This window comes from Oncorhynchus mykiss, chromosome 13 (genome assembly GCF_057628025.1).
Source record: "Oncorhynchus mykiss isolate SJ-2025 chromosome 13, ASM5762802v1, whole genome shotgun sequence".
Lineage (NCBI taxonomy): Eukaryota > Metazoa > Chordata > Actinopteri > Salmoniformes > Salmonidae > Oncorhynchus > Oncorhynchus mykiss.
In genome coordinates, this window is record NC_143034.1 from 84,899,217 (window position 1) to 84,923,984 (window position 24,768).

The 24,768-nt window shown below is 48.1% G+C and overlaps 1 protein-coding gene across 6 annotated transcripts in view; it reads left to right on the plus strand.

The window, feature by feature from the left end:
• The window catches only part of flii (FLII actin remodeling protein), a 65,913-nt gene extending 41,483 nt beyond the window's left edge, over window positions 1-24,430 (plus strand). For all 6 annotated transcript variants that reach the window (XM_090197953.1, XM_090197954.1, XM_090197955.1 and 3 more), the window contains 8 exons: window positions 713-852; window positions 6,038-6,254; window positions 6,358-6,512; window positions 10,646-10,706; window positions 10,881-11,009; window positions 14,420-14,632; window positions 19,072-19,137; window positions 23,883-24,430. In XM_090197953.1, coding sequence (XP_090054079.1) covers window positions 713-852; window positions 6,038-6,254; window positions 6,358-6,512; window positions 10,646-10,706; window positions 10,881-11,009; window positions 14,420-14,632; window positions 19,072-19,137; window positions 23,883-24,017 — 1,116 coding nt within the window. In that variant the 3' untranslated portion in view covers window positions 24,018-24,430. The remainder of the gene's footprint in view (window positions 1-712; window positions 853-6,037; window positions 6,255-6,357; window positions 6,513-10,645; window positions 10,707-10,880; window positions 11,010-14,419; window positions 14,633-19,071; window positions 19,138-23,882) is intronic.
• The last annotated feature ends 338 nt before the right edge of the window (window positions 24,431-24,768 follow it).

Consider the following 24,768-nt stretch of genomic DNA (forward strand, 5'->3'; position numbering starts at 1 on the left):
CTCTCCTGGTCGCTGGCCCCGGGTGTTGTCTTGTTGCCATAAACCCCGTCTCTCCTGGTCGCTGGCCCCGGATGTTGTCTTGTTGCGCTACAGAGTGGATCCATAGGAATGTGTTGTTATTAGTGGCAGCTTTTTCATGTTCCCTCTTCTTCCTCTTCCCTCTCCCTCCTCTTCCCTCTCCCTCCTCTTCCCTCTCCCTCCTCTTCCTCCTCCCTCTTCCTCCTCCCTCTTCCTCCTCCCTCTTCCTCCTCCCTCTTCCTCCTCCCTCCTCCCTCTTCCCTCTTCCCTCTGCCTCTTCTTCCTCTTCCCTCTCCCTCGTCTTCCTCTTCCCTCTCCCTCCTCTTCCCCTTCCCTCTCCCTCCTCTTCCTCTTCCCTCTTCCCTCTTCCTCCTCTTCCTCCCTCTTCCTCCTCTTCCTCCTCCCTCTTCCCTCCCTCTTCCCCCCTCTTCCTCCTCCCTCTTCCCCCCTCTTCCTCCTCCCTCTTCCTCCTCTTCCCTCTTCCCTCTTCCCTCTTCCTCCTCCCGCTTCCCTCTCCCTCCTCTTCCCTCTCTCTCTTCTTCCTCCTCCCTCTCTCCTCTCTCTCTTCTTCCTCCTCCCTCTCCCCTCCCTCTCCCTTCCCCTCTCACCCCTCCCTCTCTCTTCCTCTTCCCCCTCCTCCCTCCCCCCTCTCTTCTCCTCCCCCTCCCCTCTATCCCTCTCCTCCTCTCTCCAGGCAGAGCAGATGATGGAGGAGTGGAATGAGGATCTGGATGGAATGGAAGGATTCGTGTTGGAGGGGAAGAAGTTTGCTCGTCTGCCGGAGGAGGAGTTTGGACACTTCCACACACAGGACTGCTACGTCTTCCTGTGCAGGTACACACACACACACACACACACACACACCAGACAGACAGAGAGATGATTGTAGGTCTGTCTCAGGACTGAAGGGGGACTGTAGGACTGTCTCAGGACTGTAGATTTGTCTCAGGACTGTAGGAGGACTGTAGGTCTGTCTCAAGACTAGGAGGACTGTAGGGTCTGTCTCAGGACTGTAGGAGGACTGTAGGTCTGTCTCAGAACTGTAGGAGGACCGTAGGTCTGTCTCAGGACTGTAGGAGGACTGTAGGTCTGTCTCAGGACTGTAGGAGGACTGTAGGTCTGCCTCAGAACTGTAGGAGGACTGTAGGTCTGTCTCAGGACTGTAGGAGGACTGTAGGTCTGCCTCAGAACTGTAGGAGGACTGTAGGTCTGTCTCGGGACTGTAGGTCTGTCTCAGGACTGTAGGAGGACTGTAGGTCTGTCTCAGGACTGTAGGAGGACTGTAGGTCTGTCTCAGGACTGTAGGAGGACTGTAGGTCTGTCTCAGGACTGTAGGAGGACTGTAGGTCTGTCTCAGGACTGTAGGAGGACTGTAGGTCTGTCTCAGGACTGTAGGAGGACTGTGGGTCTGTCTCAGGACTGTAGGAGGACTGTAGGTCTGTCTCAGGACTGTAGGAGGACTGTAGGTCTGTCTCAGGACTGTAGGAGGACTGTAGGTCTGTCTCAGGACTGTAGGAGGACTGTAGGTCTGTGTCAAGACTGTAGGAGGACTGTAGGTCTGTGTCAGGACTGTAGGAGGACTGTAGGTCTGTCTCAGGACTGTAGGAGGACTGTGGGTCTGTCTCAGGACTGTAGGAGGACTGTGGGTCTGTCTCAGGACTGTAGGAGGACTGTAGGTCTGTCTCAGGACTGTAGGGGGACTGTAGGTCTGTCTCAGGACTGTAGGAGGACTGTAGGTCTGTCTCAGAACTTTAGGAGGACTGTAGGTCTGTCTCAGGACTGTGGGTCTGTCTCAGGACTGTAGGAGGACTGTGGGTCTGTCTCATGACTGTAGGAGGACTGTAGGTCTGTCTCAGGACTGTAGGTCTGTCTCAGAACTGTAGGAGGACTGTAGGTCTGTCTCAGGACTGTGGGTCTGTCTCAGGACTGTAGGAGGACTGTGGGTCTGTCTCAGAACTGTAGGAGGACTGTGGGTCTGTCTCAGGACTGTAGGAGGACTGTGGGTCTGTCTCAGGACTGTAGGAGGACTGTGGGTCTGTCTCAGGACTGTAGGAGGACTGTAGGTCTGTCTCAGGACTGTAGGTCTGTCTCAAGACTGTAGGAGGACTGTAGGTCTGCCTCAGAACTGTAGGAGGACTGTAGGTCTGTCTCAGGACTGTGGGTCTGTCTCAGGACTGTAGGAGGACTGTGGGTCTGTCTCAGGACTGTAGGAGGACTGTAGGTCTGTCTCAGGACTGTAGGTCTGTCTCAAGACTGTAGGAGGACTGTAGGTCTGCCTCAGGACTGTAGGAGGACTGTAGGTCTGTCTCAGGACTGTAGGAGGACTGTAGGTCTGTCTCAGGACTGTAGGAGGACTGTAGGTCTGTGTCAAGACTGTAGGAGGACTGTAGGTCTGTGTCAGGACTGTAGGAGGACTGTGGGTCTGTCTCAGGACTGTAGGAGGACTGTGGGTCTGTCTCAGGACTGTAGGAGGACTGTGGGTCTGTCTCAGGACTGTAGGAGGACTGTAGGTCTGTCTCAGGACTGTAGGGGGACTGTAGGTCTGTCTCAGGACTGTAGGAGGACTGTAGGTCTGTCTCAGAACTTTAGGAGGACTGTAGGTCTGTCTCAGGACTGTGGGTCTGTCTCAGGACTGTAGGAGGACTGTGGGTCTGTCTCATGACTGTAGGAGGACTGTAGGTCTGTCTCAGGACTGTAGGTCTGTCTCAGAACTGTAGGAGGACTGTAGGTCTGTCTCAGGACTGTGGGTCTGTCTCAGGACTGTAGGAGGACTGTGGGTCTGTCTCAGAACTGTAGGAGGACTGTGGGTCTGTCTCAGGACTGTAGGAGGACTGTGGGTCTGTCTCAGGACTGTAGGAGGACTGTGGGTCTGTCTCAGGACTGTAGGAGGACTGTAGGTCTGTCTCAGGACTGTAGGTCTGTCTCAAGACTGTAGGAGGACTGTAGGTCTGCCTCAGAACTGTAGGAGGACTGTAGGTCTGTCTCAGGACTGTGGGTCTGTCTCAGGACTAGGAGGACTGTGGGTCTGTCTCAGGACTGTAGGAGGACTGTAGGTCTGCCTCAGAACTGTAGGAGGACTGTAGGTCTGTCTCAGGACTGTAGGTCTGTCTCAGGACTGTAGGAGGACTGTAGGTCTGTCTCAGGACTGTAGGAGGACTGTAGGTCTGTCTCAGGACTGTAGGAGGACTGTGGGTCTGTCTCAGGACTGTAGGAGGACTGTAGGTCTGTGTCCGGACTGTAGGAGGACTGTAGGTCTGTCTCAGGACTGTAGGTCTGTCTCAGGACTGTAGGAGGACTGTGGGTCTGTCTCAGGACTGTAGGAGGACTGTGGGTCTGTCTCAGGACTGTGGGAGGACTGTAGGTCTGTCTCAGGACTGTAGGAGGACTGTAGGTCTGTCTCAGGACTGTAGGAGGACTGTAGGTCTGTCTCAGGACTGTAGGAGGACTGTAGGTCTGTCTCAGGACTGTAGGAGGACTGTAGGTCTGTCTCAGGACTGTAGGAGGACTGTGGGTCTGTCTCAGGACTGTAGGAGGACTGTAGGTCTGTCTCAGGACTGTAGGAGGACTGTAGGTCTGTCTCAGGACTGTAGCAGGACTGTAGGTCTGTCTCAGGACTGTAGGAGGACTGTAGGTCTGTCTCAGGACTGTAGGAGGACTGTAGGTCTGTGTCAAGACTGTAGGAGGACTGTAGGTCTGTGTCAGGACTGTAGGAGGACTGTAGGTCTGTCTCAGGACTGTAGGAGGACTGTGGGTCTGTCTCAGGACTGTAGGAGGACTGTGGGTCTGTCTCAGGACTGTAGGAGGACTGTAGGTCTGTCTCAGGACTGTAGGGGGACTGTAGGTCTGTCTCAGAACTTTAGGAGGACTGTAGGTCTGTCTCAGGACTGTGGGTCTGTCTCAGGACTGTAGGAGGACTGTGGGTCTGTCTCATGACTGTAGGAGGACTGTAGGTCTGTCTCAGAACTGTAGGAGGACTGTAGGTCTGTCTCAGGACTGTGGGTCTGTCTCAGGACTGTAGGAGGACTGTGGGTCTGTCTCAGAACTGTAGGAGGACTGTGGGTCTGTCTCAGGACTGTAGGAGGACTGTGGGTCTGTCTCAGGACTGTAGGAGGACTGTGGGTCTGTCTCAGGACTGTAGGAGGACTGTGGGTCTGTCTCAGGACTGTAGGAGGACTGTGGGTCTGTCTCAGGACTGTAGGAGGACTGTAGGTCTGTCTCAGGACTGTAGGTCTGTCTCAAGACTGTAGGAGGACTGTAGGTCTGCCTCAGAACTGTAGGAGGACTGTAGGTCTGTCTCAGGACTGTGGGTCTGTCTCAGGACTAGGAGGACTGTGGGTCTGTCTCAGGACTGTAGGAGGACTGTAGGTCTGCCTCAGAACTGTAGGAGGACTGTAGGACTGTAGGAGGACTGTAGGTCTGTCTCAGGACTGTAGGAGGACTGTAGGTCTGTCTCAGGACTGTAGGAGGACTGTAGGTCTGTCTCAGGACTGTAGGAGGACTGTGGGTCTGTCTCAGGACTGTAGGAGGACTGTAGGTCTGTGTCCGGACTGTAGGAGGACTGTAGGTCTGTCTCAGGACTGTAGGTCTGTCTCAGGACTGTAGGAGGACTGTGGGTCTGTCTCAGGACTGTAGGAGGACTGTGGGTCTGTCTCAGGACTGTGGGAGGACTGTAGGTCTGTCTCAGGACTGTAGGTCTGTCTCAGGACTGTGGGTCTGTCTCAGGACTGTGGGTCTGTCTCAGGACTGTAGGTCTGTCTCAGGACTGTGGGTCTGTCTCAGGACTGTGGGTCTGTCTCAGGACTGTGGGAGGACTGTAGGTCTGTCTCAGGACTGTAGGTCTGTCTCAGGACTGTGGGTCTGTCTCAGGACTGTAGGAGGACTGTAGGTCTGTCTCAGGACTGTAGGTCTGTCTCAGGACTGTAGGTCTGTCTCAGGACTGTAGGAGGACTGTAGGTCTGTCTCAGGACTGTAGGAGGACTGTAGGTCTGTCTCAGAACTGTAGGAGGACTGTAGGTCTGTCTCAGGACTGTAGGAGGACTGTAGGTCTGTCTCAGGACTGTAGGTCTGTCTCAGGACTGTAGGAGGACTGTAGGTCTGTCTCAGGACTGTAGGAGGACTGTAGGTCTGTCTCAGGACTGTAGGAGGACTGTAGGTCTGTCTCAGGACTGTAGGAGGACTGTGGGTCTGTCTCAGGACTGTAGGAGGACTGTGGGTCTGTCTCAGGACTGTGGGAGGACTGTAGGTCTGTCTCAGGACTGTGGGAGGACTGTAGGTCTGTCTCAGGACTGTGGGTCTGTCTCAGGACTGTAGGAGGACTGTAGGTCTGTCTCAGGACTGTAGGTCTGTCTCAGAACTGTAGGAGGACTGTAGGTCTGTCTCAGAACTGTAGGAGGACTGTGGGTCTGTCTCAGGACTTTAGGAGGACTGTGGGTCTGTCTCAGGACTTTAGGATGACTGTGGGTCTGTCTCAGGACTGTGGGAGGACTGTAGGTCTGTCTCAGGACTGTAGGAGGACTGTAGGGTCTGTCTCAGGACTGTAGGAGGACTGTAGGGTCTGTCTCACGACTGTAGGAGGACTGGGTCTGTCTCAGGACTGTGGGAGGACTGTAGGTCTGTCTCAGGACTGTGGGTCTGTCTCAGGACTGTAGGAGGACTGTAGGTCTGTCTCAGGACTGTAGGTCTGTCTCAGGACTGTAGGTCTGTCTCAGGACTGTGGGAGGACTGTAGGTCTGTCTCAGGACTGTGGGTCTGTCTCAGGACTGTAGGAGGACTGTAGGTCTGTCTCAGGACTGTAGGTCTGTCTCAGGACTGTAGGTCTGTCTCAGAACTGTAGGAGGACTGTAGGTCTGTCTCAGAACTGTAGGAGGACTGTGGGTCTGTCTCAGGACTTTAGGAGGACTGTGGGTCTGTCTCAGGACTTTAGGATGACTGTAGGTCTGTCTCAGGACTGTGGTTCTGTCTGAAGGAACTGTTGACGCCAATACCGTGTGTGTGTGTGTGTGTGTGTGTGTGTGTGTAGGTATTGGGTGCCAGTAGAATACGACGATGAGGACAAGGAGAAGAAGGAGAGACACGGCCACCACGGAGGAGAGGAAGAGGAGGAGGAGAGGGTGGAGGAAGACTTCCAGTGTGTTGTGTACTTCTGGCAGGGCCGGCAGGCCTCCAACATGGGCTGGCTCACCTTCACCTTCTCTCTGCAGAAGAAGTTTGAGAGTCTCTTCCCTGGGAAACTGGAGGTACACACACACACACACACACACACAGGACTAGACGTCCCTGGGAAGCTAGAGGTTCCTAATGTTTTGTACAGTCGGTACCTAATATATCTGTTCTCTGTAGGTGGTCCGTATGACTCAGCAGCAGGAGAACCTCAAGTTCCTGTCTCACTTCAAGAGGAAGTTCATCGTTCATAAAGGGAAGAGGAAACAGAAGATCGATGCCGCCCAGCCCTCCCTCTACCACATACGCACCAATGGCAGCGCTCTCTGTACCAGGTACACACCCCCTCTACCACATACGCACCAATGGCAGCGCTCTCTGTACCAGGTACACACCCCCTCTACCACACAGCACCAATGGCAGGGCTCTCTGTACCAGGTACACACCCCCTCTACCACACAGCACCAATGGCAGGGCTCTCTGTACCAGGTACACACCCCCTCTACCACATACGCACCAATGGCAGGGCTCTCTGTACCAGGTACACACCCCCTCTACCACATACGCACCAATGGCAGGGCTCTCTGTACCAGGTACACACCCCCTCTACCACATACGCACCAATGGCAGGGCTCTCTGTACCAGGTACACACCCCCTCTACCACATACGCACCAATGGCAGGGCTCTCTGTACCAGGTACACACCCCCTCTACCACATACGCACCAATGGCAGGACTCTCTGTACCAGGTACACACCCCCTCTACCACACAGCACCAATGGCAGGGCTCTCTGTACCAGGTACACACCCCCTCTACCACACAGCACCAATGGCAGCGCTCTCTGTACCAGGTACACACCCCCTCTACCACACAGCACCAATGGCAGCGCTCTCTGTACCAGGTACACACCCCCTCTACCACACAGCACCAATGGCAGCGCTCTCTGTACCAGGTACACACCCCCTCTACCACATACGCACCAATGGCAGCGCTCTCTGTACCAGGTACACACCCCCTCTACCACACAGCACCAATGGCAGCGCTCTCTGTACCAGGTACACACCCCCTCTACCACACAGCACCAATGGCAGCGCTCTCTGTACCAGGTACACACACCCTCTACCACACAGCACCAATGGCAGCGCTCTCTGTACCAGGTACACACCCCCTCTACCACACAGCACCAATGGCAGGGCTCTCTGTACCAGGTACACACCCCCTCTACCACATACGCACCAATGGCAGCGCTCTCTGTACCAGGTACACACCCCCTCTACCACACAGCACCAATGGCAGCGCTCTCTGTACCAGGTACACACCCCCTCTACCACATACGCACCAATGGCAGGACTCTCTGTACCAGGTACACACCCCCTCTACCACATAGCACCAATGGCAGGGCTCTCTGTACCAGGTACACACCCCCTCTACCACACAGCACCAATGGCAGGGCTCTCTGTACCAGGTACACACCCCCTCTACCACACAGCACCAATGGCAGGGCTCTCTGTACCAGGTACACACCCCCTCTACCACACAGCACCAATGGCAGGGCTCTCTGTACCAGGTACACACCCCCTCTACCACACAGCACCAATGGCAGCGCTCTCTGTACCAGGTACACACCCCCTCTACCACACAGCACCAATGGCTGGACTCTCTGTACCAGGTACACACCCCCTCTACCACACAGCACCAATGGCAGGGCTCTCTGTACCAGGTACACACCCCCTCTACCACACAGCACCAATGGCAGCGCTCTCTGTACCAGGTACACACCCCCTCTACCACACAGCACCAATGGCAGCGCTCTCTGTACCAGGTACACACACCCTCTACCACACAGCACCAATGGCAGCGCTCTCTGTACCAGGTACACACCCCCTCTACCACATACGCACCAATGGCAGCGCTCTCTGTACCAGGTACACACCCCCTCTACCACATAGCACCAATGGCAGCGCTCTCTGTACCAGGTACACACCCCCTCTACCACATAGCACCAATGGCAGCGCTCTCTTTACCAGGTACACACCCCCTCTACCACACAGCACCAATGGCAGCGCTCTCTGTACCAGGTACACACCCCCTCTACCACATATCACCAATGGCAGGGCTCTCTGTACCAGGTACACACCCCCTCTACCACACAGCACCAATGGCAGGGCTCTCTGTACCAGGTACACACCCCCTCTACCACATACGCACCAATGGCAGCGCTCTCTGTACCAGGTACACACCCCCTCTACCACACAGCACCAATGGCAGGGCTCTCTGTACCAGGTACACACCCCCTCTACCACATAGCACCAATGGCAGGACTCTCTGTACCAGGTACACACCCCCTCTACCACATACGCACCAATGGCAGCGCTCTCTGTACCAGGTACACACCCCCTCTACCACATACGCACCAATGGCAGGGCTCTCTGTACCAGGTACACACCCCCTCTACCACACAGCACCAATGGCAGCGCTCTCTGTACCAGGTACACACCCCCTCTACCACATACGCACCAATGGCAGCGCTCTCTGTACCAGGTACACACCCCCTCTACCACATACGCACCAATGGCTGGACTCTCTGTACCAGGTACACACCCCCTCTACCACATACGCACCAATGGCAGCGCTCTCTGTACCAGGTACACACCCCCTCTACCACACAGCACCAATGGCAGCGCTCTCTGTACCAGGTACACACCCCCTCTACCACATACGCACCAATGGCTGGACTCTCTGTACCAGGTACACACCCCCTCTACCACACAGCACCAATGGCAGCGCTCTCTGTACCAGGTACACACCCCCTCTACCACACAGCACCAATGGCAGGGCTCTCTGTACCAGGTACACACCCCCTCTACCACACAGCACCAATGGCAGGGCTCTCTGTACCAGGTACACACCCCCTCTACCACACAGCACCAATGGCAGCGCTCTCTGTACCAGGTACACACCCCCTCTACCACACAGCACCAATGGCAGGGCTCTCTGTACCAGGTACACACCCCCTCTACCACACAGCACCAATGGCAGCGCTCTCTGTACCAGGTACACACCCCCTCTACCACATACGCACCAATGGCAGGGCTCTCTGTACCAGGTACACACCCCCTCTACCACATACGCACCAATGGCAGCGCTCTCTGTACCAGGTACACACCCCCTCTACCACACAGCACCAATGGCAGCGCTCTCTGTACCAGGTACACACCCCCTCTACCACATACGCACCAATGGCAGGGCTCTCTGTACCAGGTACACACCCCCTCTACCACATACGCACCAATGGCAGCGCTCTCTGTACCAGGTACACACCCCCTCTACCACACAGCACCAATGGCAGGGCTCTCTGTACCAGGTACACACACCCTCTACCACACAGCACCAATGGCAGCGCTCTCTGTACCAGGTACACACCCCCTCTACCACACAGCACCAATGGTAGCGCTCTCTGTACCAGGTACACACCCCCTCTACCACACAGCACCAATGGCAGGGCTCTCTGTACCAGGTACACACACCCTTTACCACACAGCACCAATGGCTGGACTCTCTGTACCAGGTACACACCCCCTCTACCACACAGCACCAATGGCAGTGCTTTCTGTACCAGGTACACACCCCCTCTACCACATACGCACCAATGGCAGGGCTCTCTGTACCAGGTACACACCCCCTCTACCACATACGCACCAATGGCAGCGCTCTCTGTACCAGGTACACACACCCTCTACCACACAGCACCAATGGCAGGGCTCTCTGTACCAGGTACACACCCCCTCTACCACATACGCACCAATGGCAGCGCTCTCTGTACCAGGTACACACCCCCTCTACCACATATGCACCAATGGCAGGACTCTCTGTACCAGGTACACACCCCCTCTACCACACAGCACCAATGGCAGGGCTCTCTGTACCAGGTACACACCCCCTCTACCACACAGCACCAATGGCAGGACTCTCTGTACCAGGTACACACCCCCTCTACCACACAGCACCAATGGCAGGACTCTCTGTACCAGGTACACACCCCCTCTACCACACAGCACCAATGGCAGCGCTCTCTGTACCAGGTACACACCCCCTCTACCACACAGCACCAATGGCAGGGCTCTCTGTACTCAAACTGTAAACCAGGTACGTGACACTAGAACGGCTGTGACGAGGAGACGTTGTTTTTCAATGGAGGAAGAGTAAACCCAACTGAAGCTCTCCTTTCTCCTCGCCCTCTTTCTCCCTCTCCTCTCTTGCCCTCTTTCTCCCTCTCTCTCTCCCTCTCCTCTCTCTCCCTCGCACTCTCCTTCTCCCCCTCTCCCTCTCTCCTCTCTCTCTCTCTCTCCCTCTTTCTCCCTCTCCTCTCTTGCTCTCCTCTCTCTCCCTCTCCTCTCCCTCTCTCCTTTCTCTCTCGCCCTCTTTCTCCCCCTCCTCTCCTCTCCCTTCTCCCTCTCCTCTCTCCAGGACCATCCAGATAGGAACGGACTCCAGTAACCTGAACTCAGAGTTCTGCTTCATCCTCAAGGTCAGTTATATACCTGAGACACACTGACCTCTGACCTCGATAACAGGACATATCACACTGAAAGAAACCTTTAACCTGTCAGAACTTTAATTGAGTGTAAAATGTAAGTAGCTTAATAGTGTGTGTGCCTGTGGGTGTGTGTGTGTGTGTGTGTGTGTGTGTGTGTGTGTGTAGGTGCCGTTTGAGAGCACAGACAACCAGGGCATAGTGTATACCTGGGTGGGCCGGGCTGCTGATCCTGATGAGGCCAAACTGGCGGAAGACATCATGAACTGTATGTTTGATGACACCTACAGCAAACAGGTACACCTGTCTGTTATACCTGTCTGTTATACCTGTCTGTTATGTCTGTCTGTCTGTTATACCTGTCTGTTATACCTGTCTGTTATACCTGTCTGTTATGTCTGTCTGTCTGTTATACCTGTCTGTCTGTTATACCTGTCTGTCTGTTATACCTGTCTGTCTGTTATACCTGTCTGTTATACCTGCCTGTTGTACCTGGCTGTCTGTTGTACCTGTCTGTTGTACCTGTCTGTTGTACCTGTCTGTTGTACCTGTCTGTCTGTTATACCTGGCTGTCTGTTGTACCTGTCTGTTGTACCTGTCTGTTGTACCTGTCTGTTGTACCTGTCTGTTGTACCTGTCTGTTGTACCTGTCTGTCTGTTATACCGGTCTGTTGTACCTGTCTGTCTGTTATACCGGTCTGTTATACCTGTCTGTCTGTTATACCTGTCTGTTATACCTGTCTGTCTGTTATACCTGTCTGTCTGTTATACCTGTCTGTTATACCTGTCTGTTATGTCTGTCTGTCTGTTATACCTGTCTGTCTGTTATACCTGTCTGTCTGTTATACCTGTCTGTCTGTTATACCTGTCTGTCTGTTATACCTGCCTGTTGTACCTGGCTGTCTGTTGTACCTGTCTGTTGTACCTGTCTGTTGTACCTGTCTGTTGTACCTGTCTGTCTGTTATACCTGGCTGTCTGTTGTACCTGTCTGTTGTACCTGTCTGTTGTACCTGTCTGTTGTACCTGTCTGTTGTACCTGTCTGTCTGTTATACCGGTCTGTTGTACCTGTCTGTCTGTTATACCGGTCTGTTATACCTGTCTGTCTGTTATACCTGTCTGTTATACCTGTCTGTCTGTTATACCTGTCTGTCTGTTATACCTGTCTGTTATACCTGTCTGTTGTACCTGTCTGTCTGTTATACCTGGCTGTCTGTTGTACCTGTCTGTTGTACCTGTCTGTCTGTTATACCTGGCTGTCTGTTGTACCTGTCTGTTGTACCTGTCTGTTGTACCTGTCTGTCTGTTATACCGGTCTGTTATACCTGTCTGTCTGTTATACCTGTCTGTTATACCTGTCTGTCTGTTATACCTGTCTGTCTGTTATACCTGTCTGTCTGTTGTACCTGTCTGTCTGTTGTACCTGTCTGTTATACCTGGCTGTCTGTTATACCTGGCTATCTGTTATACCTGTCTGTTATACCTACAGCAAACAGGTACACCTGTCTGTTATACCTGTCTGTTATACCTGTCTGTCTGTTATACCTGTCTGTTATACCTGGCTGTCTGTTACACCTGTCTGTTATACCTGTCTGTTATACCTACAGCAAACAGGTACACCTGTCTGTTATACCTGTCTGTTACACCTGTCTGTCTGTTATACCTACAGCAAACAGGTACACCTGTCTGTCTGTTATACCTGGCTGTCTGTTATACCTGTCTGTTATACCTGTCTGTTATACCTGTCTGTCTGTTATACCTGGCTGTCTGTTATACCTGTCTGTTATACCTACAGCAAACAGGTACACCTGTCTGTTATACATGTCTGTTATACATGTCTGTTATACATGTCTGTTATACATGTCTGTTACACCTGTCTGTTACACCTGTCTGTTACACCTGTCTGTCTGTTACACCTGTCTGTTATACCTGTCTGTTATACCTACAGCAAACAGGTACACCTGTCTGTTATACCTGTCTGTTACACCTGTCTGTCTGTTATACCTGGCTGTCTGTTACACCTGTCTGTTACACCTGTCTGTTACACCTGTCTGTTATACCTGTCTGTCTGTTATACCTGCCTGTCTGTAATATCTGTCTGTCTGTAATATCTGTCTGTCTGTTACACCTGTCTGTTATACCTGTCTGTCTGTAATATCTGTCTGTTATACCGAGGCAGTTTGACTAGTTAACATGGAACCTCTGACCGAGGCAGTTTGACTGGTTAACATGGAACCTCTGACCGTGGCAGTTTGACTGGTTAACATGGAACCTCTGACCGAGGCAGTTTGACTGGTTAACATGGAACCTCTGACCGTGGCAGTTTGACTGGTTAACATGGAACCTCTGACCGAGGCAGTTTGACTGGTTAACATGGAACCTTTGACCGTGGCAGTTTGACTAGTTAACATGGAACCTCTGACCGTGGCAGTTTGACTGGTTAACATGGATGAAACCTCTGACCGTGGCAGTTTGACTGGTTAACATGGAACGTTTGACTGGTTAACATGGAACCTCTGACCGTGGCAGTTTGACTAGTTAACATGGATGGAACCTCTGACCGTGGCAGTTTGACTGGTTAACATGGAACCTCTGACGAGGCAGTTTGACTGGTTAACATGGAACCTCTGACCGTGGCAGTTTGACTAGTTAACATGGAACCTCTGACCGTGGCAGTTTGACTGGTTAACATGGATGGAACCTCTGACCGTGGCAGTTTGACTGGTTAACATGGAACCTCTGACCGTGGCAGTTTGACTGGTTAACATGGAACCTCTGACCGTGGCAGTTTGACTAGTTAACATGGAACCTCTGACCGTGGCAGTTTGACTGGTTAACATGGATGGAACCTCTGACCGTGGCAGTTTGACTGGTTAACATGGAACCTCTGACGAGGCAGTTTGACTGGTTAACATGGAACCTCTGACCGTGGCAGTTTGACTGGTTAACATGGATGGAACCTCTGACCGTGGCAGTTTGACTGGTTAACATGGATGGAACCTCTGACCGTGGCAGTTTGACTGGTTAACATGGAACCTCTGACCGTGGCAGTTTGACTGGTTAACATGGAACCTCTGACCGTGGCAGTTTGACTGGTTAACATGGAACCTCTGACCGTGGCAGTTTGACTAGTTAACATGGAACCTCTGACCGTGGCAGTTTGACTGGTTAACATGGATGGAACCTCTGACCGTGGCAGTTTGACTGGTTAACATGGAACCTCTGACCGAGGCAGTTTGACTGGTTAACATGGAACCTCTGACCGAAGCAGTTTGACTGGTTAACATGGAACCTCTGACCGTGGCAGTTTGACTGGTTAACATGGATGGAACCTCTGACCGTGGCAGTTTGACTGGTTAACATGGATGGAACCTCTGACCTTGGCAGTTTGACTGGTTAACATGGAACCTCTGACCGTGGCAGTTTGACTGGTTAACATGGAACCTCTGACCGTGGCAGTTTGACTGGTTAACATGGAACCTCTGACCGTGGCAGTTTGACTGGTTAACATGGAACCTCTGACCGAGGCAGTTTGACTGGTTAACATGGAACCTCTGACCGAAGCAGTTTGACTGGTTAACATGGAACCTCTGACCGTGGCAGTTTGACTGGTTAACATGGAACCTCTGACCGTGGCAGTTTGTCTGATAAACATCATTCTAATTCTATGGTAAGAACCTGCTTTGACCCGGAGCTCCTGTCTCCTAGGTGATCAACGAGGGGGAGGAGCCGGAGAACTTCTTCTGGGTGGGGATTGGCTGTCAGAAGGTATACGACGAGGACGCTGACTATATGAAGTACGCCAGACTGTTCCGCTGCTCCAATGAGAAGGGATACTTCGCCGTGTCTGAGAAATGTTCTGACTTCTGTCAGGACGACCTGGCCGACGATGACATCATGCTACTGGACAATGGCAAAGAGGTGGGACTAGCTATATATACACCTGGACACTACACCTGTCTGTCTGTATACACCTGAACACTACACCCGTATGTCTGTATACAGGGCCTGGACACTACACCCGTCTGTCTATATACACCTGGACACTACACCCGTCTGTCTATATACACCTGGACACTACACCCGTCTGTCTATATACACCTGGACACTACACCCGTCTGTCTATATACACCTGGACACTACACCTGTCTGTCTATATACACCAGGACACTACACCCGTCTGTCTATATACACCAGGACACTACACCCGTCTGTCTATATACACCTGGACACTACACCCGTCTGTCTATATACACCTGGACACTACACCTGTCTGTCTATATACACCAGGACACTACACCCGTCTGTCTATATACACCTGGACACTACACCTGTCTGTCTATATACACCTGTCTGTCTATATACACCTGGACACTACACCCGTCTGTCTATATACACCAGGACACTACACCTGTCTGTCTATATACACCTGTCTGTCTATATACACCTGGACACTACACCCGTCTGTCTATATACACCAGGACACTACACCCGTCTGTCTATATACACCTGGACACTACACCTGTCTGTCTATATACACCTGGACACTACACCTGTCTGTCTATATACACCTGGACACTACACCTGTCTGTCTATATACACCTGGACACTACACCCGTCTGTCTATATACACCAGGACACTACACCCGTCTGTCTATATACACCTGGACACTACACCTGTCTGTCTATATACACCTGGACACTACACCTGTCTGTCTATATACACCTGAACACTACACCCGTATGTCTATATACACCTGGACACTACACCTGTCTGTCTATATACACCTGAACACTACACCCGTATGTCTGTATACACCTGGACACTACACCCGTCTGTCTATATACACCTGGACACTACACCCGTCTGTCTATATACACCAGGACACTACACCCGTCTGTCTATATACACCTGGACACTACACCTGTCTGTCTATATACACCTGGACACTACACCTGTCTGTCTATATACACCTGGACACTACACCTGTCTGTCTATATACACCTGGACACTACACCCGTCTGTCTATATACACCTGGACACTACACCCGTCTGTCTATATACACCTGGACACTACACCTGTCTGTCTATATACACCTGGACACTACACCTGTCTGTCTATATACACCTGGACACTACACCTGTCTGTCTATATACACCTGGACACTACACCTGTCTGTCTATATACACCTGGACACTACACCTGTCTGTCTATATACACCTGGACACCACCTGTCTGTCTATATACACCTGGACACTACACCCGTCTGTCTATATACACCTGGACACTACACCCGTCTGTCTATATACACCTGGACACTACACCCGTCTGTCTATATACACCTGGACACTACACCTGTCTGTCTATATACACCTGGACACTACACCTGTCTGTCTATATACACCTGGACACTACACCCGTCTGTCTATATACACCTGGACACTACACCTGTCTGTCTATATACACCTGGACACTACACCCGTCTGTCTATATACACCTGGACACTACACCTGTCTGTCTATATACACCTGGACACTACACCCGTCTGTCTATATACACCTGGACACTACACCCGTCTGTCTATATACACCTGGACACTACACCCGTCTGTCTATATACACCTGGACACTACACCCGTCTGTCTATATACACCTGGACACTACACCCGTCTGTCTATATACACCTGGACACTACACCCGTCTGTCTATATACACCTGTCTGTCTATATACACCTGTCTGTCTATATACACCTGTCTGTCTATATACACCTGGACACTACACCCGTCTGTCTATATACACCTGTCTGTCTATATACACCTGGACACTACACCCGTCTGTCTATATACACCTGTCTGTCTATATACACCTGGACACTACACCCGTCTGTCTATATACACCTGGACACTACACCCGTCTGTCTATATACACCTGGACACTACACCTGTCTGTCTATATACACCTGGACACTACACCTGTCTGTCTATATACACCTGGACACTACACCCGTCTGTCTATATACACCTGGACACTACACCCGTCTGTCTATATACACCTGGACACTACACCCGTCTGTCTATATACACCTGGACACTACACCCGTCTGTCTATATACACCTGGACACTACACCCGTCTGTCTATATACACCTGGACACTACACCCGTCTGTCTATATACACCTGGACACAACACCCGTCTGTCTATATACACCTGGACACTACACCCGTCTGTCTATATACACCTGGACACTACACCCGTCTGTCTATATACACCTGGACACTACACCCGTCTGTCTGTATACACCTGGACACTACACCCGTCTGTCTATATACACCTGGACACTACACCCGTCTGTCTATATACACCTGGACACTACACCCGTCTGTCTATATACACCTGGACACTACACCCGTCTGTCTATATACACCTGGACACTACACCCGTCTGTCTATATACACCTGGACACTACACCCGTCTGTCTATATACACCTGGACACTACACCCGTCTGTCTATATACACCTGGACACTACACCCGTCTGTCTATATACACCTGGACACTACACCCGTCTGTCTATATACACCTGGACACTACACCCGTCTGTCTATATACACCTGGACACTACACCCGTCTGTCTATATACACCTGGACACTACACCCGTCTGTCTATATACACCTGGACACTACACCCGTCTGTCTATATACACCTGGACACTACACCCGTCTGTCTATATACACCTGGACACTACACCCGTCTGTCTATATACACCTGGACACTACACCTGTCTGTCTATATACACCTGGACACTACACCTGTCTGTCTATATACACCTGGACACTACACCTGTCTGTCTATATACACCTGGACACTACACCTGTCTGTCTATATACACCTGGACACCACCTGTCTGTCTATATACACCTGGACACTACACCCGTCTGTCTATATACACCTGGACACTACACCCGTCTGTCTATATACACCTGGACACTACACCTGTCTGTCTATATACACCTGGACACCACCTGTCTGTCTATATACACCTGGACACTACACCCGTCTGTCTATATACACCTGGACACTACACCCGTCTGTCTATATACACCTGGACACTACACCCGTCTGTCTATATACACCTGGACACTACACCTGTCTGTCTATATACACCTGGACACTACACCTGTCTGTCTATATACACCTGGACACTACACCTGTCTGTCTATATACACCTGGACACTACACCTGTCTGTCTTTATACACCTGGACACCACCTGTCTGTCTATATACACCTGGACACTACACCCGTCTGTCTATATACACCTGGACACTACACCCGTCTGTCTATATACACCTGGACACTACACCCGTCTGTCTATATACACCTGGACACTACACCCGTCTGTCTATATACACCTGGACACTACACCTGTCTGTCTATATACACCTGAACACTACACCCGTATGTCTGTATACAGGGCCTGGACACTACACCCGTCTGTCTATATACACCTGGACACTACACCCGTCTGTCTATATACACCTGGACACTACACCTGTCTGTCTATATACACCTGGACACTACACCTGTCTGTCTATATACACCTGGACACTACACCCGTCTGTCTATATACACCTGGACACTACACCCGTCTGTCTATATACACCTGGACACTACACCCGTCTGTCTATATACACCTGGACACTACACCTGTCTGTCTATATACACCTGGACACTACACCCATCTGTCTATATACACCTGGACACAACACCTGTCTGTCTATATACACCTGGACACTACACCCGTCTGTCTATATACACCTGGACACTACACCCGTCTGTCTATATACACCTGAACACTACACCCGTCTGTCTATATACACCTGGACACTACACCCGTCTGTCTATATACACCTGGACACTACACCCGTCTGTCTATATACACCTGGACACTACACCTGTCTGTCTATATACACCTGGACACTACACCCGTCTGTCTGTATACAGGGCCTGGACACTCCACCCGTCTGTCTGTATACAGGGCCTGGACACTCCACCCGTCTGTCTGTATACAGGGCCTGGACACTACACCCGTCTGTCTGTATACAGGGCCTGGACACTACACCCGTCTGTCTGTATACAGGGCCTGGACACTACACCCGTCTGTCTGTATACAGGGCCTGGACACTACACCCGTCTGTCTGTATACAGGGCCTGGACACTACACCCGTCTGTCTGTATACAGGGCCTGGACACTACACCCGTCTGTCTGTATACAGGGCCTGGACACTACACCCGTCTGTCTGTATACAGGGCCTGGACACTACACCCGTAATAGTGTTTCCTGTCTCTCTCTCTGTCAGGTGTACATGTGGGTGGGAACTCAGACCAGCCAGGTAGAAATTAAACTCAGCCTCAAAGCCTGCCAGGTAAGACATGTGACCCCCTCGCTCCTCTACTGTAATGATTTTGAGGCTGGAATTGAATCCGATCCCACTTTGTCAGCTATGATCCATTTAAAGGCAATGTTCCTGTTCCAAGACCACATTCACAGTGAACCCTGCACATGTTGGCTCAATTACCTTTAAATGGAGCACAGGAGACAGTGATGGGATTGAACCCTGGCCACCTTTTCATGATTTACTGTGTATAGATGACATTCTGTCAGTCTATTGTTTTACTAGGTCTTTACTGTGTCATTCTGTCAGTCTATTGTTTTACTAGATCTTTACTGTGTCATTCTGTCAGTCTATTGTTTTACTAGATCTTTACTGTGTCATTCTGTCAGTCTATTGTTTTACTAGATCTTTACTGTGTCATTCTGTCAGTCTATTGTTTTACTAGATCTTTACTGTGTCATTCTGTCAGTCTATTGTTTTACTATATCTTTACTGTGTCATTCTGTCAGTCTATTGTTTTACTAGATCTTTACTGTGTCATTCTGTCAGTCTATTGTTTTACTAGATCTTTACTCTGTCTAGATGTCATTCTGTCAGTCTATTGTTTTACTAGATCTTTACTCTGTCTAGATGTCATTCTGTCAGTCTATTGTTTTACAATATCTTTACTGTGTCATTCTGTCAGTCTATTGTTTTACTATATCTTTACTGTGTCATTCTGTCAGTCTATTGTTTTACTATATCTTTACTGTGTCATTCTGTCAGTCTATTGTTTTACTAGATCTTTACTGTGTCATTCTGTCAGTCTATTGTTTTACTAGATCTTTACTGTGTCATTCTGTCAGTCTATTGTTTTACTAGATCTTTACTGTGTCATTCTGTCATTCTATTGTTTTACTAGATCTTTACTGTGTCTAGATGTCAGTCTATTGTTTTACTATATCTTTACTGTGTCTAGATGTCAGTCTATTGTTTTACTAGATCTTTACTGTGTCTAGATGTCATTCTGTCAGTCTATTGTTTTACTATATCTTTACTGTGTCATTCTGTCAGTCTATTGTTTTACTAGATCTTTACTGTGTCTAGATGTCAGTCTATTGTTTTACTATATCTTTACTGTGTCATTCTGTCAGTCTATTGTTTTACTAGATCTTTACTGTGTCTAGATGTCATTCTGTCTGTCTATATGTCATTCTGTCAGTCTATTGTTTTACTAGATCTTTACTGTGTCTAGATGTCATTCTGTCAGTCTGTCAGTCTGTTTTACTAGATCTTTACTGTGTCTAGATGTCATTCTGTCAGTCTATTGTTTTACTATATCTTTACTGTGTCTAGATGTCATTCTGTCAGTCTATTGTTTTACTATATCTTTACTGTGTCTAGATGTCATTCTGTCAGTCTATTGTTTTACTATATCTTTACTGTGTCTAGATGTCATTCTGTCAGTCTATTGTTTTACTATATCTTTACTGTGTCATTCTGTCAGTCTATTGTTTTACTATATCTTTACTGTGTCTAGATGTCATTCTGTCAGTCTATTGTTTTACTAGATCTTTACTGTGTCTAGATGTCATTCTGTCAGTCTGTCAGTCTGTTTTACTAGATCTTTACTGTGTCTAGATGTCATTCTGTCAGTCTATTGTTTTACTATATCTTTACTGTGTCTAGATGTCATTCTGTCAGTCTATTGTTTTACTATATCTTTACTGTGTCTAGATGTCATTCTGTCAGTCTATTGTTTTACTATATCTTTACTGTGTCATTCTGTCAGTCTATTGTTTTACTATATCTTTACTGTGTCTAGATGTCATTCTGTCAGTCTATTGTTTTACTAGATCTTTACTGTGTCATTCTGTCAGTCTATTGTTTTACTAGATCTTTACTGTGTCTAGATGTCATTCTGTCAGTCTGTCAGTCTGTTTTACTAGATCTTTACTGTGTCTAGATGTCATTCTGTCAGTCTATTGTTTTACTATATCTTTACTGTGTCTAGATGTCATTCTGTCAGTCTATTGTTTTACTATATCTTTACTGTGTCATTCTGTCAGTCTATTGTTTTACAATATCTTTACTGTGTCATTCTGTCAGTCTATTGTTTTACTATATCTTTACTGTGTCTAGATGATATTCTGTCAGTCTATTGTTTTACTATATCTTTACTGTGTCAGTCTGTCAGTCTATTGTTTTACTATATCTTTACTGTGTCATTCTGTCAGTCTATTGTTGTACTATATCTTTACTGTGTCTAGATGACATTCTGTCAGTCTATTGTTTTACTATATCTTTACTGTGTCATTCTGTCAGTCTATTGTTTTACTAGATCTTTACTGTGTCTAGATGTCATTCTGTCAGTCTGTCAGTATTGTTGTACTATATCTTTACTGTGTCTAGATGTCATTCTGTCAGTCTATTGTTTTACTAGATCTTTACTGTGTCTAGATGTCATTCTGTCAGTCTGTCAGTCTGTTTTACTAGATCTTTACTGTGTCTAGATGTCATTCTGTCAGTCTATTGTTTTACTATATCTTTACTGTGTCTAGATGTCATTCTGTCAGTCTATTGTTTTACTATATCTTTACTGTGTCTAGATGTCATTCTGTCAGTCTATTGTTTTACTAGATCTTTACTGTGTCTAGATGTCATTCTGTCAGTCTATTGTTTTACTATATATTTACTGTGTCATTCTGTCAGTCTATTGTTTTACTATATCTTTACTGTGTCATTCTGTCAGTCTATTGTTTTACTAGATCTTTACTGTGTCTAGATGTCATTCTGTCAGTCTATTGTTTTACTAGATCTTTACTGTGTCATTCTGTCAGTCTATTGTTTTACTATATCTTTACTGTGTCTAGATGTCATTCTGTCAGTCTATTGTTTTACTATATCTTTACTGTGTCTAGATGTCATTCTGTCAGTCTATTGTTTTACTATATCTTTACTGTGTCTAGATGTCATTCTGTCAGTCTATTGTGTTACTAGATCTTTACTGTGTCTAGATGTCATTCTGTCAGTCTATTGTTTTACTAGATCTTTACTGTGTCATTCTGTCAGTTTATTGTTTTACTATATCTTTACTGTGTCTAGATATCATTCTGTCAGTCTATTGTTTTACTAGATCTTTACTGTGTCATTCTGTCAGTCTATTGTTTTACTATATCTTTACTGTGTCATTCTGTCAGTCTATTGTTTTACTATATCTTTACTGTGTCTAGATGTCATTCTGTCAGTCTATTGTTTTACTAGATCTTTACTGTGTCATTCTGTCAGTCTATTGTTTTACTATATCTTTACTGTGTCTAGATGTCATTCTGTCAGTCTATTGTTTTACTATATCTTTACTGTGTCTAGATGTCATTCTGTCAGTCTATTGTTTTACTATATCTTTACTGTGTCTAGATGTCATTCTGTCAGTCTATTGTGTTACTAGATCTTTACTGTGTCTAGATGTCATTCTGTCAGTCTATTGTTTTACTATATCTTTACTGTGTCTAGATGTCATTCTGTCAGTCTATTGTTTTACTATATCTTTACTGTGTCATTCTGTCAGTCTATTGTTTTACTATATCTTTACTGTGTCATTCTGTCAGTCTATTGTTTTACTATATCTTTACTGTGTCTAGATGTCATTCTGTCAGTCTATTGTTTTACTATATCTTTACTGTGTCTAGATGTCATTCTGTCAGTCTGTCAGTCTATTGTTTTACTATATCTTTACTGTGTCATTCTGTCAGTCTATTGTTGTACTATATCTTTACTGTGTCTAGATGATATTCTGTCAGTCTGTCAGTCTATTGTTTTACTATATCTTTACTGTGTCATTCTGTCAGTCTATTGTTTTACTAGATCTTTACTGTGTCTAGATGTCATTCTGTCAGTCTGTCAGTATTGTTGTACTATATCTTTACTGTGTCTAGATGTCATTCTGTCAGTCTATTGTTTTACTAGATCTTTACTGTGTCTAGATGACATTCTGTCAGTCTATTGTTTTACTATATCTTTACTGTGTCATTCTGTCAGTCTATTGTTTTACTAGATCTTTACTGTGTATAGATGTCAGTCTATTGTGTTACTAGATCTTTACTGTGTCTAGATGACATTCTGTCAGTCTATTGTGTTACTAGATCTTTACTGTGTATAGATGTCAGTCTATTGTGTTACTAGATCTTTACTGTGTCTAGATGACATTCTGTCAGTCTATTGTGTTACTATATCTTTACTGTGTCTAGATGTCAGTCTGTCAGTCTATTGTTTTACTATATCTTTACTGTGTCTAGATGTCATTCTGTCAGTCTATTGTTTTACTAGATCTTTACTGTGTCTAGATGTCATTCTGTCAGTCTATTGTGTTACTATATCTTTACTGTGTCTATATGTCATTCTGTCAGTCTATTGTTTTACTAGATCTTTACTGTGTCTATATGTCATTCTGTCAGTCTATTGTTTTACTGTATCTTTACTGTGTCTAGATGTCAGCCTGTCAGTCTATTGTTTTACTAGATCTTTACTGTGTATAGATGTCAGTCTATTGTGTTACTAGATCTTTACTGTGTCTAGATGACATTCTGTCAGTCTATTGTGTTACTGTGTCTAGATGTCATTCTGTCAGTCTATTGTGTTACTGTGTCTAGATGTAATTCTGTCAGTCTATTGTTTTACTGTGTCTAGATGTCAGTCTGTCAGTCTATTGTTTTACTGTGTCTAGATGCTGTCAGCACCACTTCCGCAGGTCAGATTGTTCCATGTGGACATAATGAAGGTGGTTTTGTCTCCTCTAGGTCTACATCCAGCACATGCGTTCTAAGGAGACGGAGACCCCCAGGAAGCTGCGTCTGGTCAGGAAGGGAAACGAGCCACACTGCTTCACACGATGCTTCCACGGCTGGGGCGCCTTCAAGACTGCGCTCGCGTAGTCCACTCTACATGGCCACGGTCTTTAGGACAAAGCTGTGTCTATGTTGGCTTTATCATATCAGCGTTTTACCTGCTTGATTCCCCTCTCCCCCGTCACCCTCCCCCTCCCTTTACCCTTCCTGCCCCCCCTCTCCTCCCTCCTCTCAGGATCTCCGTGGCAACGACGTGACCGTTCTGACATCCCAGACACAGAGAGAGGAATCTGTATTTCTGTTTTGCGTTTCAGTGATTGGTCCGGGCCTTGCCGTAGATTTTTGTAATACCAGATATATAGATGTATATTTACTGTACTGCCATCTTCTACTGTACTGCAGCAGCTCAACGTGCGCACGCCTGGCTGTAATTGTGCACGCTGTCACTTGCACACACTATTTATGGATTTTATATGAGAATAAAGTTTCACTGAATCTGCTGTCTGTCTGCTACCTGGTCTCAAGTTGACTTTGCTTTTCAAGGTCATTTACATCTATTCAACCTGTTGTGGCGGGAAAAAAAGTCTGATTTTTCAGGGGTATTGCAGTTCCTAACGTTTTGTCCACTCAGTGTAAATGACTTGTTTTAACCTTATTTCCCCCATTAAAAACACTCTTACATATCTGTCTAGGTTGGAACTGTTGTAGACAAACAACCCAGAACTGTGTGAGGTGGGTTCTCAGTCAGGCAGGAGACCACTTCCTGTTGTAGACAAACAACCCAGAACTGTGTGAGTGGGTTCTCAGTCAGGCAGGAAACCACTTCCTGATGAACAAC